The 22,503-nt window shown below is 67.2% G+C and overlaps 2 protein-coding genes and 1 long non-coding RNA gene across 7 annotated transcripts; 2 read left to right on the plus strand and 1 right to left on the minus strand.

Annotated features, from left to right (window-relative positions):
* The first annotated feature begins 737 nt into the window (after nucleotides 1–737).
* On the plus strand, nucleotides 738–13,379 carry SPINT2 (serine peptidase inhibitor, Kunitz type 2). 5 transcript variants are annotated; one of them, XM_048832899.2, is made up of 8 exons: nucleotides 739–890; nucleotides 8,179–8,349; nucleotides 8,803–8,862; nucleotides 9,925–9,975; nucleotides 10,393–10,596; nucleotides 10,902–11,147; nucleotides 11,338–11,379; nucleotides 11,594–13,379. In XM_048832899.2, the coding sequence occupies exons 1-8, from the start codon at nucleotides 779–781 to the stop codon at nucleotides 11,758–11,760; spliced, it is 1,053 nt and encodes a 350-aa protein (XP_048688856.2). In that variant the 5' UTR covers nucleotides 739–778; the 3' UTR covers nucleotides 11,761–13,379. The 5 variants fall into 5 exon arrangements, with proteins under 5 accessions (XP_074978629.1, XP_048688856.2, XP_074978631.1 ...); XM_075122529.1 differs by having other exon boundaries at nucleotides 741–890; nucleotides 10,902–11,072; XM_075122527.1 differs by having other exon boundaries at nucleotides 741–890; nucleotides 10,435–10,596.
* Nucleotides 13,380–14,017: 638 nt separating this feature from the next.
* LOC142069875 (uncharacterized) lies at nucleotides 14,018–19,176 on the minus strand. Its single transcript, XR_012665843.1, has 4 exons — nucleotides 19,073–19,176; nucleotides 16,491–16,622; nucleotides 15,216–15,300; nucleotides 14,018–14,830 (listed from the first exon to the last, which is right to left on the minus strand). It is a non-coding gene; the product is annotated as an uncharacterized LOC142069875 (long non-coding RNA).
* Nucleotides 19,177–19,206: 30 nt separating this feature from the next.
* Nucleotides 19,207–21,965, plus strand: C23H19orf33 (chromosome 23 C19orf33 homolog). The gene is made up of 4 exons (XM_048832924.2): nucleotides 19,207–19,656; nucleotides 20,399–20,463; nucleotides 20,695–20,763; nucleotides 21,679–21,965. Exons 1-4 carry the CDS (start codon nucleotides 19,635–19,637, stop codon nucleotides 21,781–21,783), a joined length of 261 nt encoding a protein of 86 aa, XP_048688881.1. The 5' UTR covers nucleotides 19,207–19,634; the 3' UTR covers nucleotides 21,784–21,965.
* The last annotated feature ends 538 nt before the right edge of the window (nucleotides 21,966–22,503 follow it).

Below are 22,503 nucleotides of genomic sequence, written 5' to 3' on the forward strand. Positions count from 1 at the left end.
GCCCGAGTCAATCATTGGCCCTCTTTGCCGGCCTCCCTCACCCCAGCACCCCGCCTGGAGCCTGGGCCCTGGGGCAGCCGCTCCCCGGGAGCCCCCCACAAGCCCTGCACCTTGAGACTGGGTGCTGCGGTGTGCCAGGCCGGGCGGCGCTTTGGGGAGGGGCGGAGAAGCTGGAGCTTGGGGGTGGCTTGCAGAACTGGGATGAGGGTCCCAGACCCTGGGGTGGGGGTCCCCCTGCAGCCCCCAGCACGGGGGGGCCATAGACCCCATTTCCCCTCAGAACATGCTTTGGGGAGGGGCTGGAGTTTGGGGGTGGGTTGCGGAACTGGGGGGCGGGACCCAGAGCCCCGGGGTGGGGGTCCCCCCTTGGTCCCCAGCACGTGGGGGCCATGGACTCGCCCCCTCTGGATTTGTGGGGTTTCGGCACAAATTGGAGCCGCCGGGGCCGCGGGCAGCTCCTGCCGGGGTGGGGGGCGCTGCAGCCCCCCCCCCCCCACGCGCGGCCCCTCCCTCGGCACCCGCAGCCCCCCGATCTCCCCTCCCCGCCCCCCGCCCGGGCTCGGACCCGCTCCCGCTCCCGCCGCCTCCAGCCGGCCAGGACGGTGGGGAAGAACCCGCCCCGTATGCAAACGAGTGGGCGTGGCCTCCCCGGGCGGGGGGGCGCGTCCCAGGTGAGGGCGGCTGCGATTGGGTATTCGCTCGGGGGGGCGGGAGCTCACCTGTGTGACGCGCGCGGCCGGGGCCGGGCCGGGCTCAGTCGGTAGGAGCCGCTCGCGGGATGGGGCGCGCGGGGCTGCTGATGCTGATGCTGCTGGCCGCGCTCGGCCCCGGGGTCCGGGGCCACGAGGGGTCGGGGGAGCCCGCGGGGAGCCCCGCGCCGGGGCCGCCGGGTAAGGCCGGGGGGACCTGGGAGCACAGCTGGGGCGGGGGCAGTGTGATAAGGGGCGTGGGTGCTGAGCGGGCGTGGGGAGTGCGCTGGGAAGACTTGTGGGGGGCGTTAGGAAAGTGGGGGCATAGGGGGCCCCTGGGGAGAATGTGGGGGTGCGATCTGGGAGCATGGGTGAGAGATGTGGGGGGAGCCCTGTGGGGATAGGGGTGTAGGCTGAAGGGGGGCCTTGCTCGTTGGCTCCCCATGACTGTGGGGCGGGGGCGTGTGACCCCAGTTGCTGCCCTGGCAGCCTCCGGGTCAAACCCTGGGGCTGTAGCCAGGGGTGTGGATCGCTTCCCCTCCCCCAGTCCCCAGCTCTGCTGCTGGGGTTTTAACACCTGTTCAATGTCCTTCAGGGCCTGGCTTTTTGCCAGGGACTTCACCCCCTGCCCTGTCCCCGCCTGGGGGCCGCGGGAGCCTCCCTTGGCTGGGGTCCCCAGAAAAAGGGAGCCCGTCTTGACACCGGGGTGGGGGGTTCGCACCCCGGCTTGGTGAGACTTCCTGGAAGAACCACCTGGCAGGGTGGTGGATGTTCCCTGGCGCTGTGCAGCCAGATGGCGGGTGTGTGAGTGACTCGACTGGGTGGGGGAGCCCTAACAGCCACCGGAAGCGGACTCTGAGTCCCAGGGCACTGGCAGGGTGTTTGCACTAGTGTCCCTGGCCAAAGGGTCCCCTCTGCCTGCTGCCCTCCCACCCCAGAAGTGGCTGCACCTCACTGAGGTTTGCCCCTGCCTTTACACTGCGTTCTCTGGCAGAGAGTCTCAAAGCTCTTTACCGAGGCTAGGCCTCCTGTAAGGTCCCTTCGCTGCCCCACTGTGGGCTGGGACCCCGCTGTGCAAGGGGCTGTACAAACAAAGCAAAAAGGTGCCACCTGACCCAAAGAGCTGGTCTGCTGTCCCTAAGGCGGGGTGGTAGAGCTGGGACCTGAACCCAGGAGTCCTGACCCCCGCACCCTGTGCTTTCACCACTGGGCCGAGTATCCTCTGTGTAGCTCTGTGGGTCCCAGGATATTGGAGAGACAATGGGTGAGGTCGTGTCTGTTATTGGACTAGCTGCTGTTGGTGAGAGAGCCAAGCTGGTAACAGAGATGGCCTCCCCCACCTTGTCTCTGGGCTATCCTTTCCTGGGGCAGGGGCTCTAGCAATGGGCATTCTCACGCCCTTGCTCATCCCTGGAGGCGGATGGGATCAGGTTTCAATAGGAGAGTGCCTGCCCTCCCCTCTAGTGACTTCCCGCAGTGGTTCTCAACCAGGGGTGTGCTTACCCTGGGGGGTGCCAGGTCCGTCCACTCATCTGGAGACTGGTCTCGTTTTACAACAGGCTACATGAAAAGCCCTGGCACAGTCCGTACACGCTAAAATTTCACGCAATGACTTGTTTATACTGCTCTATGCCCTATCCACTGAAATGTAAGTGCCCTGTTTATAGGCCAGTCGCTTTACTGTATAATTATATGGTAAAAGTGAGAAAGTCGGCAATTGTTCAGTACTCCTGTGCTGGGACACGTCCCTATTTTTGTGTCTGATTTTGTAAGCAAGTGTTTAAGTGAAGCGAAACTTGGGGTACGCAAGACACCTCCCTCCCCGCCTCGCCCCACACTAGGGATTGTCAGCACCAGAACTGTTGTTAGAGGGGCTGGAGGGAAAGGGACGCTGGCGGGGCTCTCGGAGCCAGGATCAGGTTACCTGGGCCAGTCACATCCGGCTAAGGGCAGCCCCAGGCAGCTCGCCGTGGAGGGGTGCCAAGGCCCAGGCTGCAGGGGAGCCGAGCAGCGCAGACCCTGGGGCGGAACCGGGGCTCACAGGTGAAGAGGGTGCCAGTCGCTGCCATTTCCCTGGTGTACCGTGCAATCCTCTGTAACCCAGAACCAGCCCCCGCGGGGTAAAGATGGCTCCTCTGCCCTGCTGCTCTGACTCTGTGCCGACTGAAGGTCATTGGCCTCCAGCAGGAAGCTTTCTGCAGCTTCCTCTCCCCACCCCACCTCCACCCTGTCAACAACACAACTTCCTGGTGAGCGCAGGCTGCTTGCGGCCCAGCGCTGGCTGCTCTGCGGGCCCCGGCCTCCCACGAGTTAGCTCACCCTGCACCGGTGTAACCCAAGGGGTGAATTTAAACAGGGCTAGTTAAACGGGTGCAACCCTCAGGGTGGCTGCTCCGATTTGGGTGAAGAACAGCTTGTTGCTGCTTAACCTAACCCTGTTCCCGCCAGCGAGAGGAAACCCGAGTGCTCACACGGGTTCGCACTGTTTAACTGGACTTGGCTTTTAAATAGATATAAATGGCATCGGTTTCCCCCCGTAGACGAGTCTGTTCTGAGGGTGTAATGTGCAGAGACACAGAGGGGCCCCGGGAACGCGATAGCTCCCCAGAGTTAAAAGTGGGGGGTGGCAAAGATGAAGGGACTTGCCCTTCATTGAGGCCATGTGGTCCGGAGACTCGGGACCTGCCGATTCAGGGTTGTCTGAAGAATTTCAGAGGGGTGCCGGTGAGGCCGAAGTGCGAGAGCATCACAGGGGATAGCCTCAATTGTTACTGGACACGTGCAGTCTGTGGGATGCTGAATTCACACACGTGGGGTGGGAGCCGGTCACCCTCCTGCACTCAAAGGGCTGTTAAAACATTGCTAACTGCATCTATTATGGGAGCGTCTAAGGGCTGGCTGAGAACGGGCCGGGTGTGCGAGGGAGGGGCCGGGTGTGCGAGGGAGGGGCTGTACGAACACAGGCCAGGAGGCTCTCCTGCAGCGGCTGCATCTCCAAAGCTAGTGCCGTTGCTGTTCTGAGCCCTGCACAGCGCTTTCCTCCCGTGCGAGACGGCCATGGCTCAGGGGTTATTTCCCGTGTTTCTCCAGGCCAGGGCAGCTCGATTTCTGTCCTTGGGGCAGGGAAACTCGGTGCGGGAGGGGGGGTCTGAGTCTCCTTGTGCTGTTGTTTGCACGGTGGTGTGACCAAGTGGGACTGTTCTTACTATTTCCTCTAAATAGTGTGGGGGTGCCTCAGTTTTCCCCTAGGCAATTCTTAAGTCTCTAGGTGGTGGGGTAAGGGTGTGTGATCATGGCAGAGCCCTAGAGGGCAGGTGTGTGCAGGGGTCTGGACACAGACAATGGCCGACACCCTGTTTCCTGGCCACTGATGGCCTGGGCCCTTCCCCCCTGCAAGGTGAGAGCTAAAGGGTTGGAGAACAAAGGAATCCGGTGACCTCCTGGCCCCGGAAAGGGACAAAGCCCAGAGGAGGAGGGGCTGGAGGGAGTTTCAGTTTGGGGCTGGCTGGGGACATGGAGTGAAGGGCAGACATGGTTGTCTGGCTCCCTGCCCCCCAAAATGGACCCAGCTGAGGGGTCCTGTTCTCTGCACCTACAAGCTCGGTGTTAGACCATGTTCCTGTCGTCTAATAAACCTCTGTTTTACTGGCTGGCTCAGAGTCCGTCTGGCTGCGGAGTTGGGGGGCAGGACCCTCTGGCTTCCCCAGGAGCCCCACCTGAGCGGATTCGCTGTGGGAAGCGCACGGAGGGGCAGAGGAGGCTGAATGCTCCGAGGTCAGACCCAGGAAGTTGGAGCCGGGTGAGCTGTGTGTCCTGAAGACAGGCTGCTCCCAGGAAGGCGACTGCCCCAGAGTCCTGCCTGGCTTCATGGGGAGCAGGTCCAGAGCATCGCCCGGGGGCTCCGTGACAGGTGCAAAGTGCCACCCTTCTGACATGGGTTGCTTCATGCCTGCTCTGGAATGGGTTAAACGCCTGCACAAGGCTCAGGGCAGCAGAAATGGTGCCCACGGGGCTGGCAGCTCCTCTGGAACCTGGTGTGTGACCCGCCCCTCCCCTGGCTCGTCAGCCATGCGTGCGCCAGCCATGAGTCATGAGGCCGATGTGAACTGGTCTCCTGAAACCACGGTGGCCTGGCTGGGGAGGGCGTGTGCTGGGGTCACACCAAGGTGGTAACTACGCTGTTGCGTGCCCTGGCTGTGATGTCTCAGTTGCTGGCCGGTCCCTGCCCGGCCCAAAGGCAGGTCACTTGCTTCCGGAGGGGCGGGGAGGGGTGTAGTGGAGATGTGAGAAACTCCAGCAGGTAAATACTCACTCCAATCCCGCCTCTCCATTGGCAGGGAGGAAGCAACTTGCATTTAAACTTGGGTGGGCACACTGGAGTGGCCTCTGATGGGGCTAGAATTATTCTTTGCAATCGCCCCGTTGTGCCAGGCGCTGTACACACCTGGGAGCTGCCCACACCAGTGGGTCACAGGGCGACCCAGTTCCTGGCCCAGGGAGGTCACGGTCTGATCGGTGACTCAGAACTTCCTCTCTCAGGTCCTAGGTGTCTGGGATTACAGAACAAACCCTCAGCGAACAGAAGCAGAGCAAACAGGTTCACAGCATCTGTCTCCCCCCGCCCCTCCCTGTGTCTGAGTGGAGTGAATCATAGCTCCGTCTCTCAATGAAGCCCTCTGTTCCAAGGAAAGCGGGAGGAACTCGGTGTTGTCTAGACTGGAGGTGGGCCTCCTGTTGGCAGCGGGAAGTAAACGAGTGCACGTCTGGCTCAGGCCCTGCCTGCAGTGGGCAGTGCGTGTGCCGAGAGGACGATGCCGGCCTGGTGAGCTCTGGTGCACTGAACAAACCCCAGCCCCTGGCAGCTTTAGTCGATCAGCGCCACCAAGGAGCACAAAGTGTCACTGCGGCTCCCTTGCTGAGAGGGGCCATAGAGAGCAGGGATCCGGGGCTTTCCCATGTCTCCTGCCTCTCTGCCTTGTTCCACTGTGAGCTGCAGCGGGGTAGGGAGGGGGCTGAGCGAGCTCACAGATGAGGGCGCCTCTCTGACCTCACACACGTGGCTTGGGCGCCAGGGGCTTGAGCCAGCAGCCCACTGAGGCCAGTGGGTTGGATCAGGCCTTGGGAGGGGACTGCTTTGGGGCAGGGGGTGTCTCTTGGTTCGTGGGGGGGGGGATCCTGATCTGGGACTGAGGCTCTGAGATGCTACCCCCATGTAAATAATGGTGGCAAGCACCCTCAGCAAACCGAGCGTCCGGGGGTTCGGGTTATTGCAGAGCCGCAGCTCCGGGGTGTGAGCCAGAATGAAACTGCGGGTGGCAAAGCCAGTCCAGCCTGTTCTGGGTCACCGAAGGCTCTGGCCGGAATAGCTTGTGCCAGGAACAGGTGTGCCGGTGTTCTCGGGGGGGCTCCAGTTGCCCTGCCTGGCAGCTGGCGTTCCTGGCACTCGCCGCGCTGGAGGAGTCATGGGAGGCTCAAGCCTCTGTTCCCACAGCTTCCTCCCCTCCCCGGCTCCCTGATCAACCAGCCGAAGGGCTGGTGCAGGGGTCCCATGGAGGCTTTTACCTGCCTTTCCTGGGAGCTGCATTAGGGGCTTGTCTTGTCTGGCAGAATAGGTCGGCATGGAAAGCTGCTTTGATCCCTTTGTTTTCTAACTCCTCCTTCCTCTTCCCAGCCCCATGGACTGAGGGGTCTGGGACAAGGACACTGGCTGAGGGGCTGGGCACGGAGACTTGTTTCATTGCTACCTGCCTTTTAAAGGTGACTTACAAAGCGGCGGGGGGAGGCCACTGGGCTTGAGTCTTTGCTGCTTTATGGTGGCTCAAGCCTGAAAGGGTTAAAATAAAGGACAGCCGTTGGGGCCTGGCTACCCCCTGGCTGGCCGTGGGCCTGGAGAACAGCAGGCTTAGCCTGCAGCAGGCACTTGGGGAAGTGAGTTCTGATGCACGGAGAGCCAAGGGGTTTTTATGGGGACACACACCCCCCCCCCCCGGAGCTGGGAATGCAGCGACTGTTAGCTGGCAGCCTCCCTGCCCCTTGTGGGAGGAGTGCGTTGTAAACAGGCCGGGACCTCGGCTCCTCCTGGGGTCACGGTTCTGTGGGAGAAAGCTGGTCAGGTTTGCATGTGGGTCACTCAGGGCTGTTCCCGCGCTGGTGGCCTGTTGTGCAGCCCCTGGCGCAGGGGCTGGAGCTGGGATTGCGCAATGGGGATTTCTGTAAACAAGTCTGGCTCTGGCCAGGCGGGAGGGGCCTGGCTGTGGAGGCATTGCTGGCTCCTGGTGCCCTGCGTGTCTGACCGTTTTAAGGGGGGTTGACACCCCTGTGCTTCGTTCCAAGCAAGAGGAAGGTGCTGGAGAGCTGGCTTGAGCGCTGCTTGTGGCCCCAAGGCTGCCCTCCCGCTGTGCTAGCTGGTTTGGGAGAAGGCTCCCCTGGCTGTATGCAGGCGCCTCGGGTACAGAGTTAATCTGGACCTGGCCCAGACACTGGCCCAGACACTTCCACCTGAAACAACACAGAAAGGAGGGCGGGCAAACCCCGAACAGCCTCTCTGAGCGTTTCCTGCTTTCCCCTCGGCCTCCTGCCAGGCCTTTGCTAAATCCCTGTTTACCAACCATGGAACCAGTCCTGGAACCAGGAAGCACTTGGAGGGTCTAATTTAGAAACTGCTTTGCAAGAAGTGCTGTGAAAACCAGAAAGCATTTTGGGGGCTCCACACGGGGCGGGGGGGGGCAGCCCCGCACCGTTACAGGCAGCCCTGGGGAGAGCTGGGGTTCTCGGCCCGCCATAGCCCTGGTCCTGCAGCTGCGGGAAGAAACTGGGCTCCACCCGGCAGAGCAATGGCTGCAACACTCTGGCCCGGTTCTCGGCCTGGCATCCCAGGCCGTCGCTTGCACCACGTGCAGATGCCCGAACCGCACTGCCCTGGGTGGGGGGGATCAGAGCCAAGGCCCAAGGGCTACAGCCCCGGTTGGGGGGCCTCGAACCTGAGCTCCGCCACCCAGGGCTTCGGCCCGAGGCAGCGGGACTCGGGCTTCTGCCCTGGGCCCCAGCGCGTGTAACGCCAGCCCCGGCGACCCCATTAAAACCGGGTCCCGACCCACCGTTTGAGAACCGCTGCCAAACCCAGCGGACGGGACAGGTCTGAGCGGCGTTCGCTCTGCAGTGGTTAGATGGCTGCCGAGGGGGGCTCCTCCGCGCAGTGTCCTCTCGGCCGAGCTGCCGTTTCGGGCTTTCTCCTGGCCACGGGAGGAGCTGAGGCTGCTTCCTTACCCGCCACGCCGACTAGCGCCTGGCTGGGTGGGCTGAGTGCGCGGGTGGCCTGCTGCGCTGACCAGCTGTCTGTAGATTTCCCCGTCCGTCGGGCCGTCTGTGCTGTGCTTAGGTTGCCGGCCGCTCGGGGCAGGGCCCGTCTGGGTCCGGTTTGTGCCGCGGGGTCGGGCGCTTACGAAACGTGAGCTTACCGCTGCTGAGACGCTTCTGCTTTCGTCTCCAGAGCTCTGCCTCTTGCCCAAGGTGGTGGGCAAGTGCCGGGCCGCCTTCCCGCGCTGGTGGTACAATGCCACAAGCCGGGCGTGCCAGCCTTTCACCTACGGCGGCTGCGGGGCCAACCTCAACAACTTCCTGGTGGAGGACGACTGCCGGGTGAGGTGCGCGGCGGCCGGAGGTGAGTGCGCGGGGGGGTCCCGCTGTCGTTTCGGGCTGCGGCCTCGTGTGGCCTGGCTGCTGCGTAGCTTGGCAGAAGGTCTCGGGGGCTGTGGGGGGCCCGGCCGCAGCACACGCCTGCCAGGCAGGGAGCATTAAGGCAGGGCTGGGGACCGAGCGGGAGCAGAAGGAGACTAGGGAAGAAACGTCTCTCGCCCCTGAGCTGCTCAGAGGCCCAAAGGGCTCGCGGCGAAGGGGCTGGGACTCAGGAGAGTCTGTGTAACGGACAATAATCTGTCCTGGCTCCAGGGAACCCCAAGCTCGGCTGCACGGCAGTAGATCGCCAGGTGCGGTACCCATAGCCGGCGGGTACTGACGCGGTCTCCTCTAGCAGGCTGGCCTAGTGGAGGGGGGCGCTTGGCTTGTGCGTTTCGCTCTCAGCGCAGGTCTGACGTTAACCCCCCTCGATTTCCAGACGGGGAGGCCGCGAACGAGACTCCGCAGGCCAGCCGCGGAGTTCTGCAGAGTGCAGACGGTGAGCATCAGGAGCCCCTGCCGCGGGGGGGGGGAGGCGGGGGTTTCTGGCTCTTCTGAGGGACCAATCCTGCTCCCCACCCTGGGACAGAGCCCTCTTAGGGCTCTCCCAGCCCTGACTTTGATAAACAGGACATGCTGAGTGGCTCCTTGCTGGGGCCGGGCGCCTTTCCCTTGTGTAGCATTGAGATAAGCAGCTGCCAGGAATGTGCCCTTCTGGTGAACCAGGAACATCTCATGGCGCATTGCTCAGCACCCTGCTGACTGCGGCCCAGCCCCGGTGAGCCCTGCAGCCCGTCTAGGCCTGGCGTTCCCCTTAGCCCAGGGCTTTGCGTGGAGCTGGTCCGTGGGCACTGATGGTGGCGGCTCGACCCTCCCTTCCCAGTGACTGGCAGCTGCTGTTCCCCCTGGCCCCGGCTTCCCATTCCCTTGAGAGCGGGGGTCTGCATGTCAGACTCTGGAGCCCCTCAGCCCCGCTCTTGCCCCCTTTCCCCCCCCCCCCCCCCGAGGCGGGGAGAACGCTCAGGCCAGGGTCACTGAGGTCTCCTCCCCCCGGGGGCTGCCTCCTGCCCTGCGGTGAGTCCCGGGCTGCGTCCAGGGCTGGGAACCTTGTGCTTGGACAGCGGGGGCAGGACCCACCCCACCAGAGTCTGAATAAGCGGCCAGGTATTGCGGGAGTTACCGGCTGGAGAACAATCTGCAACGGCCGCCATCGGCCCCAGGCTGCTCCCGTGTGACCCCCACGGCTCTGCAGCATCCAGCCCAGTGCTCTGGGGCTGAGTGGGGGCGTTAAAGCCACCTGGCACCCCTCCTTAGCAGGGCGCATGGGCCGCGCTTAGGGCATTGGGCTAGGGCCTGAGACTGCCGGCTCTGCCCTGCCTCCCTGTGCCCTGGCGTGAGTCTCCCTGGGCCTGTCTGCAGAACGGGGGCGGTGGCCTGGAAGGACGGAGGTGCACCCGGCTGCAGGGCTCAGTAGGGACCTGCCCTGCAAAGGGAGCCTGGTGCTGGATCGGCTGCCGCGAACCGCCCTGACATGCCTGTTTTCTCTCTCTCTCTGTCCCAGAGGAGTCCCGTGGGCGCATCCAGCCGGCCAACAACACTTTCACCTACGAAGGTAACGTTTCTCCACGCCTCTGGGGAGGCTTGTCTGCCCCGTGGGCCGGGTCCCCGTGGGCAGGGCGGTGAGGCCACGTGCCGGGGGTGGGTGTCCGGAGAACTCAGCGGGTGCCCCCTCGCTGAGCGGCGACTCGTGGGGAGATCCGAGCGGCGCTGGCAGGAGCGGAGACGAGGGGCTCGGTTCCCTGCGCTCCGGGGGCTGTGTCCGTCCGTCTGCTGCAGTGGCAGGACGGACGCTGGCTGGAGCAGGTGACCTGGGGGCGGGTTACTGAGCCTGCCCCACTGGGGCGATGCACCAAGTGTGTGAGCCTAGGGAAAGCAAGCCGGGTCCTGCTGGGGCAGCGGTTCCTCTGTCCTGGGCTGCCGGGGGGGGGACCCCCCGGGGGCGGGGGATAACCGTGCCCCCCTGCTCTAGGCGAGAGCTTTAACGCTGCTCCCTCGCCCTGCCTGTGCCCAGAACGCTGCCTGGCCAAAGCCGCCACCGGCCTGTGCCGTGCCTCCTTCCCACGCTGGTGGTTCGACGTGGAGTCCAAAACCTGCCGCCAGTTCACCTACGGGGGCTGTGGAGGGAACCCGAACAACTACCTGAGTGAGGCCGAGTGTCTGGCCAGGTGCTCAGGTGAGTGCTGCCCGGTGTGGGCCTCTGAGTCCCGGGCCTGCCCCTCCTGACACCCCGATGCCGCGTGCCAAAGGGCGAGGAGCCGGGGCCAGTCCCTGGGCGACCTCTGTCCCTGCCCCATCAAACCGCACGGGGCAGGCTGAGTGCCCGTGGCCGGGGCTCCTGGCGCCGGGGGGAGTGCGGGGGTAGGAGCAGGCTGGCTCACCGGCCTCTGTGGGCGTCTCCTTGTAAGGCAGAGCTGGTGCTGTGGGGCAGGGAGTGGGGAGCCAAGTCCCTGTGCTAATGCGCTGACCTGTCCCCCCCAGAGTCCTGTGCTGCGCCCCGCCTGACCGGCCCCTGCCGCGCTGCCTTCCCCCGCTGGTACTACGACCCGGCTGCGCAGGCCTGCAAGCAGTTCGTCTACGGGGGCTGCAAGGGGAACAAGAACAACTACCTGCAGGAGGAGCTGTGTCTAAGCCAGTGCCGTGGGGCTGCGGGTGAGGGAGGTGCCTGCTCCCTGGGAGCCGCTCGTGGGCCCCCCGGGCGGCTCCCTGCAGCGAGGCAGGGTTTAGGTAGGGGGCTGGCTGGCTGGCGGAGCTCTGGGTTGGCCGGCATGGCCCTGGGGATTGCGGTTTGCGTGGGGCGCTGGGCCGGGCCCTCAGCTGGCTGCTGACCCAGGGAGTTGGAAGATGCTCAGGGGGCTAGACAGGAAAGGGGCCGTCTAGGGCGCAGCCCGTCTCAACTCGCCTTTCCCGCTTGCAGGGGGTGCTGAGGGGCCGGAGCCGGGCGCTCACTCCACCAGAGGTAAGCGGCGCTCGAGCGCTCCGTCTGCCACGCGGTCTGGGTGGGATCCCCGTGGCCGGGCTGGGCTCCGCCCTGGGCCTGGGGACGTGGGCAGAGCTGGCCCTGGCTCCAGCTGGGGTCTCCCCACTCCTTGGCCCCTGCTGCTCTGCTCAGGCTGTGCCGGGAGGGGTCTGGCTCCGAACCCTGCGGCTCACTGGGCCTCTCCTCCCCACAGCGGTGGCCCTGGCCGTGCTGCTGGCCATCCTCGTCGCTGTCCTGCTGGGCTCCGTGGTCGTCTTCTTCGTCTGGCTGTGCAGGAGGAGCCAGGAGCTGTCCCTGAGTGTGCCCTGGAGCCCCCTGGACGACAAGGAGTACCTGATGAGCAATGCCTATACGCTGTGAGGCCGGGCGCCGGCCCAGGGGCTGCCCCTGCTCCGCTGGGCTTTGGCCGCGTGTGTACAGCAGAGAGCGGCACATGTCCGGAGAGGGAGACTCGAACCGGCACGAGCCGGGTCTGTAGGAATATCCCTGGGTTATAAACTCCCCGCGCCAGCAGCCGCTGCGTGTTTGTGCCCCGGCCACATGGGCGGGGCCTTCGCTGCACCAAGGGCTCTTTTTGGTGTCCTTGGTTCCACTTTTTTAAACTTTTTTTTTAAACTTTTTTTTTTTACCAGAATAATTACTGTGAAAACTGCTAGTGGCAGACACCTGGGGTCTCAGACACCTGCCCACCCAGCAGGGCCTCGCTGGGGCTCTGGTGCTGTTCCTCTGCTTAACCAGCCTTTATAATCTTGGGGGGGGGGGGGGGGGTGTTGTCTGGTTGGGAGAGATTTAAATAGCCAGATCCCGATGAGTGCTGGCCGCTCACAGCCCATGCCTGCCTGGGGTGCTGTGGGGCCCCGTTCCCTAAAGTGCGGAGCAGCCGCTGGGGGTCCCGCCCTGCGGGGCTGCTCAGGGAGCTGGTGGTAGGATGTCCCCGGCATGGGCGTCGTAGGTATAAACGCACGGTGGGTGCCCCACAGGCAGGGGGTCTGGAATTCTGTGAGCAGCCTGCCCAGTCCCCAACCGCCCCCCTCCGCTCTGCCTCCTGTTGCCACTGAGCAGCTGATTTGCCTGGGGGACCCCATCTCTGCCCAGCCCCTGCCTAGCAGGCCCCGAGACTCCTGCCCCACGGCACGGCACTATGCTGGCTGTAACTTCCTGGTCAGACCTGTCCTGGCTCCAGGCACGCTGGTGCCATGGGATCGGGGTGGCAGCACTGTGGGTGGGGTGGGTGACTCAAACCCTGGCCCTGAACCTGGCATAACAACAGGGGCCAGGAAGTTTCTGGGCTGGAGGGGTCCAGCACTGCCCTGTGGGTATATTTCCCCCCCCCCCCCCGCTTCCCTAGCGAGTGTCTGAGCCGAGTCCTCCCATGGGCCCAGCCAGGCCCCCCTAGCCCAGCAGCTGTGGCTGCAGGGCTGAGAGACGGGCCGCCTGCCCCTTGGGCTCCCAGGGAGTGGGTGTGTTAGGCCCCGTTAACTCTTCAGGGCTCTGCAGCCGTGGGCTGGGCAGCCGCAATAGGGGCATGGGCAAGTCCATACCAGGGAGGGCGCCCCGTCCCTGGGAGAGCAGGGCCGTTCTGGCCTGCAGGGTGCTCCCAGTGGCTGGCACTAACCGGAGCTCAGTGCAGCCCACGCTCCAATGCCTTTCCATGGCATAAACCTCCTTGAAACACCCCAGGGACCGGTCTGGCTGGGTCTCCCCTGGGCTGGGTCCCTGGAGCGAGTTGTGGCCGTGGGGCACTCGCTCCCCCATTCCAGCTCTGCCTCCGCTCGGTGTCTGACGCCAGCCGGCACCTGGGCCCGCCGCAGCCACCTGGCTCCCGGTACTGGCGGGGGTGGGCAGGGCCCGTTCTCGCGTCTGAGCCCCCTGTCGCTGGCAGTCTTTCTACAGTGTGGGGCGTGGAGCTCGCTGGGCTAGCTGTTAAATTGGTTTTTTACACTGAGATTTCTTTGAATAAAGGAAAGAAGGAAACCGTTCTTCTCCTGCGCCTGCCTGCTCACCTGTGAGCGTCGCACCCGCTGGGGTTCTTTAATGGAGACAAGCTGAGTGCACAAGAGCGGACGTTCTCCTCCCCGCTCCCCCCCACCCCAGGACAGGAGCCGCTCTCCCATCCCCTGAGCGCTGGGGGACTCGGGAGTAGTTGGGGCCGAGCCTTGGCCGTTGTCTTCCTGCCCAGGCTGGGGGCCAGGGCCAGGCTGGGGGGCCACACAACTCGTCCAGCTGCAGTGACATGCAGAGCAGGGAGATCAGCCCTGGGAGTCCGTCTGTCTTGCCCAGGCTACTGGCCCCCAGGGCAGAGCCAGCTGCTAAGGGACACATGCCGTGGGATGGCTGGGCCCAGGGCTGGCACCGTGCTGGATTAGCCTAGGTCAACCTGTGCCAGGCTTTGGGTGGGCACTGAGCTAAGCCAGCCTCGGACCTGGCCCCTTTGGCTGAAGCTTGTGGGCAGGGGCCTCGTGCCACGCCTGTGACACACGCTGGGGGGCTGCTGCAGGGCTCCTGGTGCACTCACCAGTGTCTGTCCAAGGCAGAGCAGGGGGTGGCACCGGGCGCGGGGGGGGCAGAGCTCCCTGGGGGGGACGGGCAGGAGCATTGGTATAAAATGGAAACGAGGTTGGTGCCAAAGCTTTTATTTACACAAGACCCCCATGGGTCGTGGAGGTGTCCAGGCCGCACCGCCTGGCTGTGTCGCCTCCTCAGCCCCCCGGGGGCTCCTCTGACAGTGGAGGGGACCAGTCCCCTGGGTCTTTGGTGCCCATGGAGCAGGGTCCTGGGCAGAAGTCTCCACGCTCACTATCGCTGCTCCCTGGTGCCCATGGGGGGCAGAGCAGAACTGAGAGCAGCCCTGAGGCTGCTCTAACTGCAGGGCCCAGCACAAAGGTGTACAGCAGCCTGCACCCCTACAGAGGGGCTGGCTAACGGCCTTGTGCCTCCCGCAGCAGCTAGCTCCATATTCGCCCTAGCACACAGGGCAGAATCCCTGGAGGCCCCACAAAGGGGAGAAGAACCCAGGTGTCCTGGCTCTGGATCCCAGCCATTGCCCAGGCTGCCTGCACTGAGCCTGCAGCACCAGGCTGCCTCTGTACCTCAGAGCGGGGGTTAGGGGACAGCGTCTGTGTGCCCCTGCCACGCTCCAGCAGCTGGGCAGAGTTCTGGCCCGATGCCCTGGCCCATGGCCAGGGTTCAATATGGTGCCCGGCTGGCTTCCTGCAGCCTGCGCTGGTTCTGAGCCTGGCGGGGGCACGTGGCTCATGGGGGCGGCAGTAGGAGCCTCCTACCCTGGGATCCCCGCCTCTGACCTCCTGGCTCTGCAGTGGCCGAGCATCCTCCAGCCGCCTGGGGGTTCCTGCTGGCCAGGGACCAGCTGTGTGCTCGTCTTCCCCAGCCGCTGTGCTGGGAGCAGGTCTACAGCTGGCCAGGCCCAGCGCTGCTAGGAGATAAAGCCTGGGTCAGAGACGTTCGGCACCTTGTGCTCCCGGAGCTGCAGAGCTGGATCAGGCCCAGCCCTGCTGCTGTTAGCCGGACCATGAGCAATAGGGGGTCCCACCAGCTGTGCAGCCCTGGACACAGCCTCAGGTCTCCCCCCAGAATCACCCCAGCTTAGCGCTTGGCACAGGCCTGTTCTGCTGCCCTCGGGGGCCAACAGGGATTGTCTTTGCCGGGCAGGGGGAACGGTCCCAGCTGGGAGCTCCTGCCCTGGGGCTGCCCCGGGCCAGGGCCCCTGCTGCGTCTGCTGGCTCGGGGCTGTTCCTGGCCAAGCAGCCTGGGACCCAGGGAGTTCACACAGCAAAGGCTCGGTGCCGGTTCTGTACCTGAACGGCCGGGCGGGGCCTGGAACCAGCCGGTGCTCACCTGACGAAGACGTAGAGCATATGGCCTGGGTCAGAGACGAAGACCCTGCAGGAGGGAACAGTCTGTCAGCCAGGGCCAGCGGGCCATCCCCCTGGCCTCTGGGCCCCACCAACCTGTACTTTCCTCCCGGCCTCCCTGGGGGTCAGTCCCCCTTTCACACAGATGGAGCTGCCCCAGGGGGTGGTGTCAGCAGAGGTGGTTCCTGAACCCAGCTCACGTGGGGCCAGGCCCGACCCTGCCTCGCTCTCCCCAGGGGGCCATGGGGCTTGGTCACAGGAGCAGCCTGCTTTCGAGGCACCGGCTCAAGCCCCAATGGCTGCATGAGGCACCCGCTGAGGCTGGGGAGAGCCACGGCTAACCCCTGCTATCGACTGCCATGGGAGGCAACTGGCCAGAGGGGTCTGAGCTTGGGGCAGGCTGAGAGCCAGGACTCCTGGGTTCTGTCCCTAACACTGGGAGGGGAGTGGGGTCTAGTGGTCAGAACAGGAGGGCTGGGAGCCAGGACTCCTGGGTTCTCTCCTTGGCTCTGGGAGGGGAGTGGGGTCTCGTGGTTAGCGCAGGGGGACAAGGGGGGGCTGGGAGCCAGGACTCCTGGGTTCTCTTCCCCCTGTGGATTCCCTGCCTGCAGCTCAGGCCACTCTCCTGTTACTTAGGCCAGTTCCGCTCCCGGCCTGGGCCCCTTGCCAGCTCCGCTCCCTGCCTGGGCCCCTGCCGTGGGGGGGGGGGGGGGGGAGAGGGGCAAGGGAGATGCTGAGTCACTGGGGAGCAGCCAAGCCCTGTGTTGCACCAGAGTCAGTGAGCAGCCTTGGGCACCCTGCAGAACTGGACCCTCTCTGGGCAAAGAGCTGGGGAGGGAGACAACTGGCAGGTGGGCCCAGGGCCACCCTGACCCCTCGTAGCTCTACCCTGGGGCAGGGCACTTTGCACAGAGTCTGGGGTGGAGCTGGGAGAGAACCCAGGCGTCCTGGCTCCCAGCCCCCTGCTCTGACCATCTCCCAGGCAAGGTTACCCGGGATTAACCTCTTGTGCCACTCTTGGGGTTTGCTCAGCTCCTACCAGCTGGGGGTCCCGCTGAGCCGGGCCCTGGGCACCCTAGCTGGGGGTGTGGGGGGGGGGGGGGGAGAGTTCAAGGCCCATGGGCGGCTGTGTGTGTGGAGGTGACAGGCGGCTGGCCTGGCTGGGGGTGCTCACATGGCCCTTGCCCTGGCCCAGACGGCCCCCCCAGCGGGACTCACCGCTCCCCCCAGTGGTAGAAGGCTCGGTCCTGGTAGAAGTTGCACAGGAAGAGCCAGAGGCTGATGGTCTCCATCCAGAAGATGACGAAGAGGAACCAGAGGGAGGAGAGGAGGAAGAGCTCACACGCCATCCTGCCAAGGGCAGAGGGAAGGTGCTGGGACGGGCAGCTCCGCACCCCGGGCTGGGGGCAGGGCGCCAAGCCCGCACCAGGCAATGGCTGGGGGCCCAGCACGCAGCCCCCAGCTTTGCACAGGGAGCGAGACCCGAACCGGGGCCCCTTCGAGGGCGCTACCAGCGCCTGCCTACGCGTGTGCTCGCACGTGACCCCAGCGTGTGCGGGGCGCTCTGCCCGCCCCAGGCTGGCGGCTCTGTGCAGCCCTGGGAGCTCTCCCGGCCCCGAGCCGGGGGGCGGCACTGGGGCAACCGGGTCGTGGGGTCACAGGCTCCAGCGGGGCCCCGGGCCTCGCGGTTCACAGTCGGTGCTCGCGGCCCAGAAGGCCAGGGCAGGAGACCAGCGGGGCTCAAAGGCGATTAACAGGGAGGCGGGGGGTCCCTGGCAGCAAGCGGCTTCCAAACCCCTTTGCACCCAGGACGGGGTGATTGACAGGGGCCCGTGGGGCGGCCCCGTGACCCAGCACTGATGCCCCCCGGCAGCCTCGGGCACGGGGGTGGTGGGGGGAACGCTGCGGCCTGGGGACAAGGGAGGGTGGGAGGGGACAGGGGGACTTGCGGCCCGAGAGGGGTTCGTGCTCCCGACCCCAGCTGCCCTCGCACCAGGGCACAAACACACACGTGCCAAAGGGCGTCACACGAGCGTCCTCACCGAGCGCACCAGGGACACGCGCCGACCCGGGGCAGAAAAACACAAACCGGCCAGTCAGGTGCCCCCCCCCAGCCCTGCCCTCCGCTCCCGGTCCTGGGCTCCCCCCGCCCCCGCCGGTGCCCCCCCAGCCCTGCTCTCCGCTCCCGGTCCTGGGCTCCCCCCGCCCCCGCCGGTGCCCCCCCAGCCCTGCTCTCCGCTCCCGGTCCTGGGCTCCCCCCTCCCCCGCCGGTGCCCCCCCAGCCCTGCCCTCCGCTCCCGGTCCTGGGCTCCCCACGCCCCCGCCGGTGCCCCCCCAGCCCTGCCCTCCGCTCCCGATCCTGGGCTCCCCCCGCCCCCGCCGGTGCCCCCCCCAGCCCTCCCCTCCCGGTCCTGGGCTCCCCCCTCCCCCGCCGGTGCCCCCCCAGCCCTGCTCTCCGCTCCCGGTCCTGGGCTCCCCCCACCCCCGCCGGTGCCCCCCCAGCCCTGCCCTCCGCTCCCGGTCCTGGGCTCCCCCCTCCCCCGCCGGGGCCCCCCCAGCCCTCCCCTCCCGGTCCTGGGCTCCCCCCGCCCCCGCCGGTGCCCCCCCAGCCCTGCTCTCCGCTCCCGGTCCTGGGCTCCCCCCTCCCCCGCCGGTGCCCCCCCGGCCCTGCTCTCCGCTCCCGGTCCTGGGCTCCCCCCTCCCCCGCCGGTGCCCCCCCGGCCCTGCTCTCCGCTCCCGGTCCTGGGCTCCCCCCTCCCCCGCCGGTGCCCCCCCGGCCCTGCTCTCCGCTCCCGGTCCTGGGCTCCCCCCTCCCCCGCCGGTGCCCCCCCGGCCCTGCCCTCCCGGTCCTGGGCTGCCCCCGCCCCCGCCGGTGCCCCCCCAGCCCTCCCCTCCCGGTCCTGGGCTCCCCCCGCCCCCGCCGGTGCCCCCCCAGCCCTGCTCTCCGCTCCCGGTCCTGGGCTCCCCCCTCCCCCGCCGGTGCCCCCCCAGCCCTGCTCTCCGCTCCCGGTCCTGGGCTCCCCCCTCCCCCGCCGGTGCCCCCCCGGCCCTGCTCTCCCCTCCCGGTCCTGGGCTCCCCCCTCCCCCGCCGGTGCCCCCCCGGCCCTGCTCTCCGCTCCCGGTCCTGGGCTCCCCCCTCCCCCGCCGGTGCCCCCCCGGCCCTGCCCTCCGCTCCCGGTCCTGGGCTCCCCCCTCCCCCGCCGGGGCCCCCCCGTCCCTGCCCTCCGCTCCCGGTCCTGGGCTTCCCCCTCCCGCGCCGGTGCCTCCCACCCCCAGCCCTGCTCTCCGCTCCCGGTCCTGGGCTCCCCCCTCCCGCGCCGGTGCCCCCCCGGCCCTGCTCTCCGCTCCCGGGCTCCCCCCGCCCCCGCCGGGGCCCCCCCGTCCCTGCCCTCCGCTCCCGGTCCTGGGCTTCCCCCTCCCGCGCCGGTGCCTCCCACCCCCAGCCCTGCCCTCCCCTCCCGGTCCTGGGCTCCCCCCTCCCCCGCCGGTGCCCCCCCGGCCCTGCTCTCCGCTCCCGGTCCTGGGCTCCCCCCTCCCCCGCCGGTGCCCCCCCGGCCCTGCCCTCCGCTCCCGGTCCTGGGCTCCCCCCTCCCCCGCCGGTGCCCCCCCGGCCCTGCTCTCCCCTCCCGGTCCTGGGCTCCCCCCTCCCCCGCCGGTGCCCCCCCGGCCCTGCCCTCCCCTCCCGGTCCTGGGCTCCCCCCGCCCCCGCCGGTGCCCCCCCGGCCCTGCTCTCCGCTCCCGGTCCTGGGCTCCCCCCGCCCCCGCCGGTGCCCCCACCCCCGGCCCCGGGCCTCACTCACCCGCGGCACCGAGCGGGACCCGGGAGCGGCGGCGGCCTCTGGCTCCGGGATCCCCAGACCCGCTCGGGCTCCGCCTCCCCTGGGCCCTAGCGCCGCCCGCACCCCGGCGGGCGCTGAAACCGCCCAGGGGGCCGGCAGGTTCCCCGCCCCCCCCGCTGTAAAACTCCGGCCAGGGGGCAGCCCCCGGCACAGGACCCCCCAGGGGGTAACCCCCCGGCTGCTGCCCGGGGGCCAGGCCCGGGAGCCCCCCCCGAGGGCGCGGCGTCGGCTCTGCCCTGGGCCCCGGCGAGTGTCGCGCCCCCCCGGGCCCTGTGTGAGACCCGCCGGTCTGGTGGGTTGGGGGGGGGCTGGGAGCCCGGACGCCTGGGTTCCCCCCCCCCCCGCGCTGTCTGCGACACGCTGGGCCGCAGGCGGGGACGAGGCGTTTGCACCCAGAGCCGGGGGGGTGACCCCCCTCCCACCCCCAGCCGTGGGGCGCGGCCGGGCAGAAGGTTCGCTCGGTCCCGCCCTGGAGCTGCATAAAACCCCGCCGGGCCCGGCCCCGCCGCGACTCGGGAGCGTAATGGACTGTAACCGGGCAGCGGGTGAGCTGGGAGCCCCCCCAGGAGCCAGGAACCCCCCGGGGCAGAGACCCCCTAAAGCCCCCCCCAGGAGCCAGGAACCCCCCGGGGCAGAGACCCCCTAGAGCCCCCCCCAGGAGCCAGGAACCCCCCGGGGCAGAGACCCCCTAGAGCCCCCCCCCAGGAGCCAGGAACCCCCCAGGGCAGAGACCCCCTAGAGCCCCCCCCCAGGAGCCAGGAACCCCCCGGGGCAGAGACCCCCTAAAGCCCCCCCCAGGAGCCAGGAACCCCCCGGGGCAGAGACCCCCTAGAGCCCCCCCCCAGGAGCCAGGAACCCCCCAGGGCAGAGAACCCCTAAAGCCCCCCCCCAGGAGCCAGGAACCCCCCAGGGCAGAGAACCCCTAGAGCCCCTCCCCAGGAGCCAGGAACCCCCTGGGGCAGAGACCCCAGGAGCACCCACAGGGGCCAGCCCTCCCCCAGCAGAGACCCCGGGAGCCCACCCCCCCAGGCAGAGCCACCCCAGGGTCCAGTCTTCCAGGTTACCCCTGCCAGTGCTGAGTGGGGGCCCCCAGCGCTCCCCAGGCTGGGGGGCAGGTAGGCGCGGAACAGGGCCCAGTGCTGGGCGCTGCAGGGGCGGGGGAGAGACACCAGCAGCCCGGCACAGGGGCCCTGCCTGCCCCGCTTCCTGACCCCTGTGCCCCATAGCCATCCATGGGGGAGGGCTCTGGGCTGGGCACAGCCTGACCCACCCTTCTCTGCCCCGCAGCTGTTGGCCCGGACCTCAAGAAACATGATGAAGGGAAGAAAGTGGGGCACCCCACCAAACACAAGGTATGGGGGGGGCAGGATTCAGGGAGCCAGGGTGGAGTCAGGGCAGGAATCAGGCCCCGTGTCTGCGGTTGCTCTGGGTGCGGGAGGGGTAACCACTCAGGGTGCCTGGATGGGGGGCACCTGCTCTGGGCATCCCCCCATGCCCACTGCAGCACTGACTCTGCTGCAATGCTGGGGGGGCCCTGGGCCTGGGTGGGGCCTGGGCAAGGCTGAACCTCGTCTCTCTCTCAGGACGAGCACGGATCCTCCTCGGACTCCAGCAGCAGCTCCAGTGAGAGCAGCGGGGAGCACCATGGCAAGGTAGGGGGTGAGGGGCCAGGACCCCCCGGGGGAAGGGCTGAGATAGGCACCCTCCTGAGCAGCTCTGCCAGCCCAGCCTCCTCCTCTCCCTCCCCCAGCGCCTGCTGCTGCCACCATTGCCGGGGGGTTCTGGGGTTCCCCACAGTAGGGAGGGGACAAGGGGGCTGAGCGCTAGAGGAGGGGGGTCGACACTGGGAGCCAGGACTCCTGGGTGCTCTTCCTAGCTCTGCCCTAGCCCCATGCAGTGGGGATAAGGAGAGCCCCCCATGCCAGGGGAAGGGGGCGGGTCTGTTCCCCACCCAGGTGCCAAGGGCCCCCTGCCAGCAGACAGCCCCACAGCCTGTTCTTGCTGGGAGGGTACATGGCCAGCAGCCCCTGCAGGGAGCCTGGTTCCTGGCTCCCCTGGCCCTGTTTGCCCAGGTCTGGGGGCCATCCCAGCCCCCCAAGGGCACTTGGCAGCTCTGCTGCCCGCACACTCATAACCACAGGGCTGTTGGTGCCCCGCGGCCCAGCCTGGGGCTAGAATCCAGCCTCTGCCGCTGTCAGGGCCAGAGGGTGGCAGGGTGGGTCCCGCAGCCCCCAGGGCGGGCACGGGCCCAGCTACTGGGCAGAGCAGGGCTGGGACTGGCTACAGAGAGCAGCTGGCACTAGCAGGCAAACACGGTCCTGGAGGGTCAGGGCCTGGGCCCGATCCACCGGGGAACAGAGGTGGATCACAGCAGCAGAGCCTTGGAGATTAGAGACCCCAGGGGACCAGGTGCTACCCCACCGCAGGAGACCGCCCCGCTGCAAGCTCTGTCTGAACACACCAGCCGCAGGGAGGAGGGAAACTGAGGCTTGTGCAGGCCTGGGACAGAGCTGGGCTCTTGGGGAGCCCAGGTCCTTCCCCCCCTTACCCCAACGCTCTCCCCGCAGCCCCACTGCCCGGGCCACGAGCACAAGAAGAAGAAGAAGGAGAAGAAGCTGAACAAGGAGAAGAAGCCGCCGAAGGAGAAGTCCAAGGAAAAGAAGAGCCACTGATGCCAGCACCAGGACTGGCTGCGTCTGGCCCACACTGCACACCTGGCGCTGGGCAGAGACCCGGCCCGAGAGCAGGGCTGGGAGGAGAACCAGCAGCTCAGCCGGGCACCCGCTGCCCTTATCTGTCCCTTTGGAGCCTGCCCTTTGGAGCCTTAATTGGAAATAAACAAGGGTGGGTCTGAGCTTGCCCTGCGGATGCTGTGTGAGGCAGGGGATTATTAGCCTGCCCTAACGAGCAGGAGCCTAGGGCAGGGCCAGCCCAGGCAGCTTCCTCCAGGTGTGGCCTGACCCACAGAACAGGTTCTGAAGGGGTCAGGAGAAGGTGGCAGGAGGTGCTCTCGGCCCCACCTGCAGGGAAGGGAACAGCAGCTTGGCAGGTGGCCCTAGGGAGGCGAGCGGCCCCCAGCTGCAGAAATGTGGAGCAGCTCCAGGCTCTCCAGCTTCCTGCCTGCACTGCAGCAGACCTGGTGTGTGACAAGCCAGCCAGTTGTGGCAGGTGCTGGGGAGCAGCTGCCCCGCTCAGGGCAGGAGCAGCAGGGGCCAGAGCGTGGGGCTGCGGAGTAGCCGTACGCCCAGCCAGCTCCAGTGTGGACAGCAAATGGGTGCTGGTGCCCTTGGGGATGCTCCAATTGTGCTCCAGGGGGCCAGGCAGTCTCCCTGGGGTGTCCCCGCTGCTGGCTACGTGAGTGCCCCCCCCCCATGCACGCCAGCACACGGAGC

This window comes from Caretta caretta, chromosome 23 (genome assembly GCF_965140235.1).
Source record: "Caretta caretta isolate rCarCar2 chromosome 23, rCarCar1.hap1, whole genome shotgun sequence".
NCBI lineage: Eukaryota > Metazoa > Chordata > Testudines > Cheloniidae > Caretta > Caretta caretta.